The sequence below is a fragment of the Salvelinus alpinus genome, chromosome 9, assembly GCF_045679555.1.
Source record: "Salvelinus alpinus chromosome 9, SLU_Salpinus.1, whole genome shotgun sequence".
In the NCBI taxonomy this organism is placed as follows: Eukaryota; Metazoa; Chordata; class Actinopteri; order Salmoniformes; family Salmonidae; genus Salvelinus; species Salvelinus alpinus.
In genome coordinates this window covers 42,626,359-42,639,041 of record NC_092094.1, presented here as the reverse complement: position 1 = coordinate 42,639,041, position 12,683 = coordinate 42,626,359, and the positions used below count along the sequence as shown (strand labels likewise).

The 12,683-nt window shown below is 44.3% G+C and overlaps 1 protein-coding gene across 8 annotated transcripts in view; it reads left to right on the top strand.

The window, feature by feature from the left end:
• akap13 (A-kinase anchoring protein 13) overlaps positions 1 to 6,749 on the top strand; it is a 102,572-nt gene extending 95,823 nt beyond the window's left edge. For 7 of the 8 annotated variants that reach the window (XM_071326264.1, XM_071326261.1, XM_071326257.1 and 4 more), the window contains 7 exons: positions 1,428 to 1,592; positions 1,712 to 1,782; positions 2,332 to 2,376; positions 2,606 to 2,656; positions 2,785 to 3,249; positions 3,519 to 3,852; positions 3,984 to 6,749. In XM_071326264.1, the coding sequence (XP_071182365.1) occupies positions 1,428 to 1,592; positions 1,712 to 1,782; positions 2,332 to 2,376; positions 2,606 to 2,656; positions 2,785 to 3,249; positions 3,519 to 3,852; positions 3,984 to 4,042 (1,190 nt within the window). In that variant the 3' untranslated portion in view covers positions 4,043 to 6,749. The remainder of the gene's footprint in view (positions 1 to 1,427; positions 1,593 to 1,711; positions 1,783 to 2,331; positions 2,377 to 2,605; positions 2,657 to 2,784; positions 3,250 to 3,518; positions 3,853 to 3,983) is intronic. The other variant, XM_071326258.1, reaches the window with a different exon arrangement.
• Positions 6,750 to 12,683: the final 5,934 nt, after the last annotated feature.

Genomic DNA, 12,683 nt, shown 5'->3' with positions numbered 1-12,683 from the left:
ACTATAGGCAAATCATATTTAGGAAGTTAATGTCATTGGAAAGATAACTGCCCGGTGCTTCTCCACGCATGCATAGGCTATAGCCTACTCTAGGCTATTTAATTGAGACCACACGCGCACCAGATCTCGTGTACTGTACGGCTACTGAACTTGAAGCAGCAAGACTGATAAGGGCGGGACACTTGCGCTTTGTCTTGAGCTACGTTTTGCATATTTGGATATAGCCTACCGATTTGCAGACAGAGACAAATAAATGAGTAACCAATATTTATTGAAAAGGCTCAATGCTCATTCACCATGGTAGCCCATATGCATGCTTTGCGCACAGCTCCTCCTGAGCTGTTCTTGTCTATTAATGTTCTGTATTAGTTCATGTTTTCTGTGAACCCCAGGAGGAGTAGCTACTGTTTTCGCAACAGCTAATGGAGATCCTAATAAAATACCAAAATACACTCAAGAAAAACTCAAATTGCTGAAATAAGTCAATGAAATCAATGATGAGAGATTAGTCAGATTAACGGATTTCCCCATATTTCAGATGAACAGCCTACTACTTACTTTAAAACCACCATACCATTACTTTACTTATGACGTCCTGACGACTGGTAAAACAAATGTCTTGAGAACATCTTTCAAAAATCCTAACATGGTTCTCCCACTTGCAGACAAACCACATGAATTGGATGATCAAATGTTCTGACTGCAGCTCGACTCACTTTGGTTGAGCGCCGTCCACTTCTTTCCGTTATCAATATTTATTTACAGACACTGTAGTAAACTATAGCCTAATCATAGTTAAGTTCATATCCTTGGAAAGATAACCGCCACATGATTCTCAGCCCATGCATATGTAACAGTATAGCTTCCGTCCCTCTCCTCGCCTCGAACCAGGGACCCTCTGCACACATCAACCACAGTCACTCACGAAGCATCGTTACCCATCGCGCCACCAAAGCCGCGGCCCTTGCAGAGCAAGGGGAACAACTACTTCTAGGTCTCAGAGTGAGTGATGTCACCGATTGAAAAACTATTAGCGCGCACCACCGCTAACTAGCTAGCCATTTCACATCGGCCACACATAGGCAGCCTACTCTATTTCATTGAGACCACACATATACTAGGCACACTTGATCTCACATGCCACGCTAGGAGAGGAGAGGTAGGCTACTGAAGTTGAAGCAGCGAATTCTGAGTGTATGAATGTGAAATTTTTGATTTTAATACAATATGTAGGCTAACGCATACAAGGCAGAAAGACTATCGTTTCCAAATATTCTGCACCAATTTTTTTAATTAGTTGTCTGACCGCCTGCCCTCTCCCGCCCTCAGCATGAAAAATGCAAACCACGCCGCAATGATCTCTGTAGCCCTCTACACCAGAGCGCAGGACCTATCTTCACGGGTGTGGTTTGTTTGTTTCGTTTCAGTGGAGACTCTCCATGTGCTGGTGAATGGCAGTCTGGGCGGGGCCGTGGGGCAGCAAGTGTCCAGTACCCAGGATGCATCAGGGGGCAGTGTGGGGCCGGTGTGTCTGCCTCGTCGCGCTGAGACCTTCGGAGGCTTCGACAGCCACCAGATGAACATCTCCAAGAGTAAGAACACATCCCTCTCTCCCGATGTACCCTGACTGGCTGTCGTACTGCAGCTGACTGTCATTAACTCTAGCTGTGGGCTAAAGGTGTCCTCTTTTTCATTCCATTTTTCATTCCAGACGGAGAGAAAGAAGAGGGGGAGGACTCATTAGACCTTCGGAGGACTGAGTCAGACAGTGTGTTGAAGAAGGTACTTACAGTAACTAAGCTCAGAGATGTGTGTGTGTGAGCCACAGCAAAGGATGCACGCACGCACACACACACCCACCACAATGCACATGCACACACACCACACCATACACATACACACACACCACGCACACACACAGTGCACTTTGTGCATGAACTTTACATTATTTTTAACTCTCCTAACCCATGACATCAGGAGGGATTTAAACTGAGCTGTGTCTCAGTAGACCTGCTTCTGCCCATCACCACCACTGACATTAACAGACAGACATTAGCCCAGCCCTGGGCCCTGGACTGAGGTCTGAGCTAAGCTGAGGAAGTCCATATCGTTACGGCTCCATTAGGCTAGGTGATGCCCCTGGGCTGGGCTGTGTGGGAGCAGCCCTGTGCTTTGAATGCCTATAATCTCCTCTGCTCAGGCCCAGGCCTCTCCGGCAGGCAGGTGGGATCAAGCGCTTCCTCCAAGGAGGTGATTAACATGGCCCCTCGCCTCAGTAGCGCTGTTAATATCTCAGTAACTAACTGCAGCTGTGCTTGTCTTCATCCACAGGGGGGCAACAACAACCTACTGCTGCTGCTCAAGAGGAACAGTGAGGTAGGTCTGGCTCCCACGCTATGTTAGGCGTCCAGCATACTGTACATCCCTGACTGACTAACTGGCTGTGTGAGAGAGGCATCACTACTTGCTCCCACGCCTCTCTAGTCTCTGCTGGACAGTGCTATGCAGTAGGTTATTTCATAGGAAGTATTTTATTGTATATGTACCTACTGTGTAACCATATGCAGAAGTTAAGTGTTTTATCATCTCTCTTCCTGACTAATAGCAGGTCCTCCATAGTGTCACACATCTCCATGATCTCCTCAACACGCTGCAGGTACAGACACTCTTCCTCACATCTCCTCTCTGGTTAGAACACAAAGAGCTGCTAACCAAGCACACAGACACACACGCGATCCATTAGTATAGGGGATAAAACTGTTTACATCCGTGTGTGCTCTGCAGGCAGTGGTGGTTCAGCAGGACACCTTCATCGAGGACCAGCGTCATGCTCTGGCTGAGCGGCCAGCCTCCCGCCACTCCTCCACCTCCTCCCTGTCCTCCTCCTCCTCGCGGCCCAACTCCCTGATCGAGCAGGAGAAGCAGCGCAGTCTGGAGAAGCAGAGGCAGGAGGTGGCCAACCTGCAGCGCCAGCAGGCAGCCCACGCCGACGAGAGGAGGAGGAGGGAGAGGGAGTGGGAGGTGAGGGAGTCGGGGCTGAGCGACAGGGAGGCGCAGGTGAAAGAGCAGGACGAGGAGACGTTGAGGAGGCGCGGGCAGCTGGAGGAGGAGAGGCAGGAGCTGCAGAAGAGGAAGGAGGAGTACCAGAAGGATCTGGAGAGGCTGAGGGACGCCCAGAGGAAGCTGGACAGAGACAGGGAGACGCTGCGGCGGGAGGCTGAGATGGTGGAGCAGATGAAAAAGGCTGAGGTGAGCTAGAACAGTTGGTTCTGCAATCCCACCGTGCTGCTCATTGCTCTCTGTCTGCTACCTTATGCTACTGCGCCCCAGAAAGGACGTAACTGCTATTATGTAACAGCGTTTTACCACAAATGACTACACATACATTATTTAGTGATGCCCTTAGAATGAATAACCCTTTTACTGCTTACCCTAACCTCCACCTGGGCTCAAGCCTGAGCTTCTAATCCTAAAGCAAACTATTTTTCTCGTTGCGTGGTGTTTGATTTGATCGGTAGGCAGAGCAGGCACACAGGACCCAGCGGACGCCCTCCTCCACCTCAGAGGAGTCCATGAAGTTCCAGAGTTCCACCTCTCTGGATAAAGAGCCTGGAGGAGGGGAGGCAGAGCTGCCCTCCTCCTCCGCCACCAAAGACCCCTTCCTCAGGATGGGCTCCAAGAGGAAAGGGAAGAACCTGAACCCCTTCTCCTCTTCCTCCAACGCCAGCTCTAAGGCCCAGAGCAGCACAGAGGGCCAGAACCAAATCCCCAACCGCCTGATGCAGCTGGCCAAGACCAAGGACAAGAAGGAGAAGAAGAAGAAGAAGGGGAAGGGACAGCAATCACAGCCAGGTACAACTAGCAGCACACATCTTTGTAAGGAAAATAGAGCCATGGTAAAAGTCTACTTACCTGTGACACTGAGGGATGTTGTTACAGTGTAGTCTTAAACTCAATTATACCTCCATCTTTCTTCTCCACAGATCCCCAGAACACTGGGGTCACAGAGCTTCAGGCCGATGGAGAGATCTTCTTCTGCTGATTTCTTGGTCCTCCACTATCCCACAATGCCCCACACTCACAGCATCACAGTGACTGCATCAGCTGACTGCCCAGACGCTGTACTAGCGTGGGAAGATAGATATGCACCCCATTGACATCCTGTACCCTACCGAATGACCTGAAGGGGATGGGCGTGGACAGGAAGTACGACAAGAGCATTTCCTGTGACCTTTATAGGGAAACATGCAGACACTTCCCAGTTGCAATTCTGAAGTGTCGAGGTGTGACTTTTGGATGAACAGAATTAGGATTCTGCAAGTCTGATGTGGCATGGATTGGCTTGCATGGGTTGGTTGCCTTGGCTTTGATAGTGTTCAGATATGATTTGGACAGTTTCAGGAGTTATACCATGGCTAGAGGAAGTTTTATCATTCATGAAGTATACAGTAGCTAACATTCATTTTCTATCTGAAGGGAAGACCTGCTGGTGCCGTGGGACCTGTTATAGAATGTTCTGCATTTTGCAAATTTAAGTATACCCTAATAGCCAAAATGACAAAAGAGAGCATACACACTATTTAACAACTCCAGTTGAGTGAGTCAAGCTTATACAATGGTGTTTCTTGTCATACTTGTCAAGGTATTGCTTAACACTGGGCCCCATAATGCTTCATTCCCGCCTGTAAGGAATTAGAGGCTAATTTCTCCCATCAACTCTACATCAGAAGTTATGCAATGTAATCACTCAAATGGGTGGCAGGTAGCCTAGTGGTTAAGAGCATTGGGCCAGTAACCGAAAAGTTGCTGGTTTGAATCCCTGAGCTGCCTAGGTGAAAATCTGTTCTTTTTGCCCTTGAGCAAGGCACTTAACCCTAATTGCTCCTGTAAGTTGCTCTGGATAAGAGCGTCTGCTAAATGACTAGAAGGTAACATTTTAGAAGTTCTAAAGAAAAGCGACTCAAGGTCAGGGCAGAGGAAACATGACTGACTCAGAGTTATGAGAGGAGGATGAATGAGTCTGGGAGAAATGGAAGACAAGCAAAGAGAAAGAATAGCTTGGAGGAGAGGAGAGAAAGATGAGCATGTCTCAGAGAGATAGAGAGCCAAATGAGGAAGAGAGTCTGTGTAAGGGAGATAATTGTCCACTTTGCAATTGAATGTAATGATGAAAACTGTTTGTTACGGTTCCAGCAGACTGAATGGGTAGAAGAAACATTTGCGGTACTTGTTGTATTCCTCCACTGCACAGTTGAATTTGTGAACCATTTTATTTGTCAATCACTGCAATGCAATACTGGCACACACGGTTTGAAGGTGATGAGCACTTTAGATTATATTCACTCTGTTACAAGAGAAGAGACTTTCTCCCTGACATTGAGTGACAATCATTCAAATGACCCAGACTGAGTCGAAACTAAGGAATAGCTATCTTACAAGAATGGACCGAAATAATGATTTTCTTCCCCTAGTAATATTTGAATGCTGATATTGGAATATATTAATCTAGACCTGACCAACCATTCCCTTTGTTAATCCCATTGGAATTACACTGATATATCAGCCTGCAGGACAGGCTGTTCTTTTATTAAAACCAAACCTTTACTCTGGACACAACCCCATATTTCCCCTGCAGTCTGCTCTTGTATTGATGGACTGTGGTGCCATAAACTCTCTTGTGCCTCTCAAATGGTCCAGAATAATTAATGTCCCTGGATTTTATTCATGGATTTTTCCCCATCCACGTTCCAGTTTCGGGTTTTGATTCGTATAACCAGAGCTGCATAAAGTCTAATATTTCAGCAGAGATATGTTCTTTCTCTTTTCTGCCGATGAGCAGAATTGAAAGCGAAAGCACAGAAAGACCATCCTCTCCTGACTGTAAAACTGAAATATGGTGCTGATCACTAACTCATAACTGTTCTGCTTACTTTTTTCTGCCTTGGCTAATCTTGCCTTTTTTTGACCATCACATAGAGCTTTGTCAATTTTCCCACCACTATTCACTCTGTGGCATTTGTCATCTTGATATCTCACAACAATGCCCCCTGGGCATATATATAAAACGTGAATCACCACGTTAACATGGTGTATTATGGCCTTGCTTAGTGATTTTAGAAAAGTGAAAGCATAGGAAGGGATCATTGGCATTTTGATTGATTGGTTCATTCACACACTGACTTGCATTAATAGACAGATTCCACTTTTGACAGGTGTGAACGCACCGACAGTAGATCCTACCCTACCACTTTATATTCCTCCAGGAATACATGCTAATTATCCCGTCAACATGAACTGTCATGGCCGTCTATGGTATAGAAGTTGAGCAGTGCTACAGTAGCTCTGAAATGTTGTACATGACGCATTGTGTACATGACGCAAATGCAATGATATTATGCTCAAATTGAAATGCACTATTAACCAGCATCTGTGAGGGGTTGGAGTGTGTTTGACAGTGATACTGTAAACCAGTGCTTTTAAGGTAATATGTTGTTTGTACTAAAAAGGTACAATTTTTATTTTCTTGCTGAATTCCATGTAAAAAATAAAATAAAAAAAAGGGCAAAGCAACAATTATGTAAATATGTGTCATGTACAAATTAAACTTTTAAAGTATTGATTGTGGATTTTTGGATCAATTTAAGCTTTTTATAATGAGGCTTTATTTATCAGTGTCCTCCCTGTTTTGGAGGCATAAAATGTACATTCATTTTCCCCTTAATAAATAACTATTATTGTTTGTCAACTGAGATGTGTGTGTGTCTATTTTCTACCCTTGTCTTCGTGTGTTAATAGCTTGTACTAGAATAGAATGGCTTTGGTGTACCTCTGGACCACACATAATGGCCAGTCAGTCAGGACAGGATTGTGTTTCACAGTTATTGGGTGAATGTATGCCTTAATTGACTGACTGATGCCAACTGTACGGAGGGTATGTTTGATTTAGCCACCTGTTGTTACTCTCTCTCTCTGCCGTTCTTCTTTGCAGGGGACGTTGTCTGTCTTTGAGCTGGTGGGTTCCACTCCATTGACATGATAGAAATATGCTGTTTTTTCTCACTGTAGCATGCTTCTTCATCCAGCTCACTGCTAGCTCTTTGGGCTGAGAGTGGCTTCAGCAGGGATTCTGTGGGAGAGGATGTGGCGGAGCCCACTTCTGGACGTGACTAGCTCTGCCTTTGTCCGTGACAAGTGACCCTGCCCAGTTGGCCTGCACCATACCGCACTGCGCAGAGGAGGAACACAGGACTTTAAGGTTAGAGGAGGGGAAGAAGATAAGAAAATGGTTTGTAATCAGATCCAATCTTCATCTTATCCCAAGTCTTGACAGAAGAATGTGCACTCATTTTTCTCAAGTTTGTCATAAAAAGAACAGTTCATCCAAATATGTTTTTAAACTCATGAAAATACCAGTGGTATAACTAACCCATTAACCACCCTTAGTTTCTGTGTTACTGAATTGTATGTTGTCCAAATTAGTATCCATATTTGACTTTTAAAGTCAGATTGATAATGGTATTTGGATAAGGATTACAGACCGCTGTCTTTGGCTGTAATGAGCATTCTCTGGCAGATTCTCTGAAATGTCACACACGGGTCCAGATCTATTTAATTCCGAAAGCTCCCCGAGCTCCAGCCTACAAGATGTCTGCCATTATAACTTCACCTAACCACATATTCATCTTTGCTAGTATGACCTTTTCAAAGTGTTTCCAAATCCCCTGGCCCTACCTCCCTCCCTCTCTCTCTCCCTCCACTGCAGTGGAAGAATGACTGGGCGACCTGTCACACCATTAGAATGTGAGCAGAGCAGATCAGCAAAGATTTGGCTTGTGAAGGATGATATTATCATGCATTGCTCACAGTCAGTAGTGACCTTTCTCCAGCTCCTGGTGCAGATTGGTGTGTAATGTGAAAGAGCCAAGCCATTCTGCTCCATCTGGGGGAAGAAAGGAAAGGGACAAACAATCAAAAGAAACCTGAGCCTTTGTTGTGTTGCGTGACGATGGGAACATACATATTGTCCGTATGTTCGCTAGAACAATAGTGGCAGCCTGGTGATATGAGTCATTATTCTCCTTTTACATACAGTATTATAGGACAAACCTCAATGAGCTGCTCTGTGTGATAGTAAACATAGTGGAGAGCTGGAGATAATTTTTTGCATTCAGCATCACTCCGTCAAGGGAAATATAGTATTATTTCTAATAAAGACATCTACATCTATTTCAGGATGTTGTATATCCCTGGAAATAATCAGCATTCATGTAAACATTACATTCCTTTACAACATTACAAACGTAGCTTGTCCAAAAAAAGTGGTATTTTGGCACAACTTATCCACTTATCAACTTAAGGTATGGGGTAAGTTGAGCCATCTACAAATTTCTGTACTGAATGAAATATTACCACTACCTTTTTAACACCATGTCTAGTTCCCAAACACAATTCAACACAATCACAATCACTTTTTTGTCTTTTAATCATTTTCAGCATCTTTTAACACATGCTTCACACCTAACAAAAACGTAGTACTTTTTTAATTACACTTTTAACACAGTTGTTGCCTCATATCCCAGTGATAATGCCTTGCATTACGCCTGGGAAGAAAACATGTCATTTTGCTCAACTTTCCATTGTCTCAACCATTGGCTCAACTTACCCCAAGGTAAACATTTTGACTTTTCCATGCCCATACAGCTACAAGGATGCACTTTCATGCTAACCTCATATTGAAACTTAGAGAACCCAACTGATGTATAAAACAATTGGTTTAGATACAAGCATCATGAAACCTCAAACACAAATTAATTTGACTTTGTGAAAATCATTTTCTATGTGGTTTCTTTCTTCACGGACTCATGAAATGATGAACTGTTCCTTAATATTTGGTCAAATTATTAATTTTGTGTATGGTTCCCTAGAAACAAGGGTGGCTCAACTTACCCCACTCTCCCCTACAGTGTTTTATGATTTGCCTCAGTAGAGTATAGGCCTATAGCCTACATGACTTGGGAAACACCTTGATACCGGATAAAGCATATCCTCCTGCTATTAGAAAATGTAGAGGCATCATCAATGAAAGACTATCAAATATTAAGATATATCATACGTAGACAGTAAGAGGCCAGCCTGTCTGGTATAGAGTCTGCTGATGACAACATTGATGAGACGGGCAGTCCTCAGATGGATGGCTGCCTGATGTCTGTTTTATGATGAAAGCTGTAGAACTGGCCAGCCTGGGTTTATACAAGCCTGTGCCGCTCACAGGTCTCACGTTCTTTTTTTCATTCTGTATATTTCACCTTGGAAGCACCACAGTTCAGTGGCTCACACTACCTCCCTGCCTCTCCCCTCCCCCTCACGCACCACGCAGGCAGCACCCTGCCTCTCCCCTCCCCCCCACGCACCACGCAGGCAGCACCCTGCCTCTCCCCTCCCCCTCACGCACCACGCAGGCAGCACCCTGCCTCTCCCCTCCCCCCCACGCACCACGCAGGCAGCACCCTGCCTCTCCCCTCCCCCCCACGCACCACGCAGGCAGCACCCTGCCTCTCCCCTCCCCCCCACGCACCACGCAGGCAGCACCCTGCCTATGGGTTAATATTGAACTCAGTCACTGTCTGATGGAAATGGCAGGCAGAGGGACTGAAGCCATTTCCATCAATCTCAGGACCTCCTCTCCCTGGGGGTGGGTATGATGAGGGGGCTGCGCTGTGGTTCATAATTTACCCCGTCAGTGGTTCCCATCATTGGCAAATCATATTTCACCTGGACTCTTAAAGGTTCAGAACTAGGCTGCTTCCGCTCTGCAGCACTCTCTCTCCTTCTCTTCTTGTTTTTCTCCCTCTTTTTCTCCTTCTCCCTCTTTTTCTCCCTTCCCCACCATTCCTCCCTCCGCTTTTTCAATCTCCATTTCTGCTAATTGATTCTCTATCCCTGATGTGCTGAATAGGCCATTTTTTCGAGCCTTTTACATTACTCGTAAATTATGGCATTAGGGCTGTATTGATCCCAGTAGAGGCAGAGACCCAGAAAACCTAAGTCTACTCCTTCACTATGGTGAATCAATAAAACAATACACTACGGAAAAAGAAGGAACAGCAGGTCAGAAATCAGCTCAATGGAATGGAAGAATCCATAGAATTGGAACACACTAAACAAACTACACGAAAAGTTATCTATCCAAAACGGAGATGTATGGATAAACCACTTCTCCAATCTTTTCTGGCTCTATAACAAAGAACAAACAGCAAAAACATATACAGTACCAGTCAAAAGTTTGGACACATACTCATTCCAGGGTTTTTCTTTATTTTTACTATGTTTTACATTGTAGAATAATAATGAAGACATCAAAACTATGAAATAACACATATGGAATAATGTAGTAAGCAAAAAAGTGTTAAATCAAAATATATTTTATATTTGAGATTCTTCAAAGTAGCCACCCTTTGCCTTGATGACAGGTTTGCGCACTCTTGGCATTCTCTCAACCAGCTTCATGAGGTAGTCACCTGGAATGCATTTCAATTAACAGGTGTGCCTTGTTAAAAGTTAATTTGTGGAATTTCTTTCCTTCTTAATGCGTTTGAGCCAATCAGGTAAATTGTGACATGGTAGGGGAGGTATACAGAGATAGCCCTATTTGGTAAAATACCAAGTCCATATTATGGCAAAAACAGCTCAAATAACGAAAGAGAAACAACAGTCCATCATTACTTCAAGACAAGAAGGACAGTCAATCCATAAATTTTCACGAACTTTCAAAGTTTCTTCAAGTGCAGTAGCAAAAACCATCAAGCGCTATGATGAAACTGGCTCTCATGAGGACCGCCACAGGAAAGGAAGTCCCAGAGTTACCTCTGCTGCAGATAAGTTCATTAGAGTTAACTGCACCTCAGATTGCAGCCCAAATAAATGCTTCACAGAGTTCAAGTAACAGGCACATTTCAACATCAACTGTTCAGAGGAGACTGCGTGAATCAGGCCTTCATGGTCGAATTGCTGCAGAGAAATCACTACTAAAGGACACCAATAATAAGAAGAGACTTGCTTGGGCCAAGAAACACGAGCAATGGGCATTAGACTGGTGGAAATCTGTCCTTTGGTCTGATGAGTCCAAATTTGACATTTTTGGTTCCAACCGTGTCTTTGTGAGACGTGGAGTAGGTGAACGGATGATCTCCGCATGTGTGGCATGGAGGAGGTGTGATGGTGTGGGGGTGCTTTGCTGGTGACACTGTCTGTGATGTATTTACAATTCAAGGCACACTTAACCAGCATGGCTACCACAGCATTCTGCAGCGATACGCCATCCCATCTGGTTTACGCTTAGTGGGACTATCATTTGTTTTTCAACAGGACAATGGCCCAACACACCTCCAGGCTGTGTAAGGGCCATTTGACCAAGAAGGAGAGTGATGGAGTGCTGCATCAGTTGACCTGGCATCCACAATCACCCGACCTCAACCCAATTGAGATGGTTTTGGGATGAGTTGGACCGCAGAGTGAAGAAAAGCATTCCTCTTGAAGCTGGTTGAGAGAATGCCAAGAGTGTGCAAAGCCGTCATCAAGGCAAAGGGTGGCTACTTTTAAGACTCTCTATTATAAAATATATATACCTAGATCTCCTACACAGATAAATGTCAGACATGGGCCCTGAGAGTAAATCTCAGTAAGACAAAAATAATATAATGGTGTTCCAAAAGAAGGTCCAGTCGCCAGGACCACAAATACAAATTCAATCTAGACACCGTTTCCGTAGAGCACACAAAAAACTATACATATCTCAGCCTAAACATCAGCGCCACAGGTAACTTCCACGAAGCTGTGAACGATCTGAGAGACAAGGCAAGAAGGGGCTTCTATGCCATCAAAAGGAACATAAAATCAGTTATAAGGTGGGTGGGCGTATAAGTTATAAGTAAGGTGGGTGGGCGTATAACGTAAACGTCTAACAACCCAAAGGTTGTGTTTGAATCTCATCACGGACAACTTTAGTATTTTAGCTAATTAGCAACTTTTCAACTACTTAGCATGTTAGCTAAACCTTCCCGTAACCCTAACGCTAACCTTACCCCTTTTAGCTAACCCTTCCCCTAACCATTTAACCTAACTTAACCCTAACTCCTAGCCTAACTAACGTTAGCCACCTAGCTAACGTTTGCAACAAAACATTTGAATTCGTAACATATCATATGTTTGCAAATTCATAACATATTGTACGTTTTTCAAATTCATATAGTGCATTACGAAAATATTCAGACCCCTTGACTTTTTCTACATTTTGTTAAGTTACAGCCTTATTCTAAAATGGATTAAATCGTTTTTTCCCCCTCATCAATCTACACACAATACCCCATAATGACAAAGCAAAAACAGTTTAGAATTTTTTACAAATGTACATTAAAAAAAACACTGAAATATCACATTTAGCTAAGTATTCAGACCCTTTACTAAGTACTTTGTTGAAGCACCTTTGGTAGAAATTAAATCTTCGAGTCTTCTTGGGTATGACATTACAAGCTTGGCACACCTGTATTTGGGGAGTTTTTCACATTCTTCTCTGCAGATCCTCAAAACCTCTGTCAGGTTGGATGGGGAGCGTCACTGCACAGCTATTTTCAGGTCTCTCCAGAGATGTTCGATCGGGTTCATGTCCGGGCTCTGGCTGGGCCACT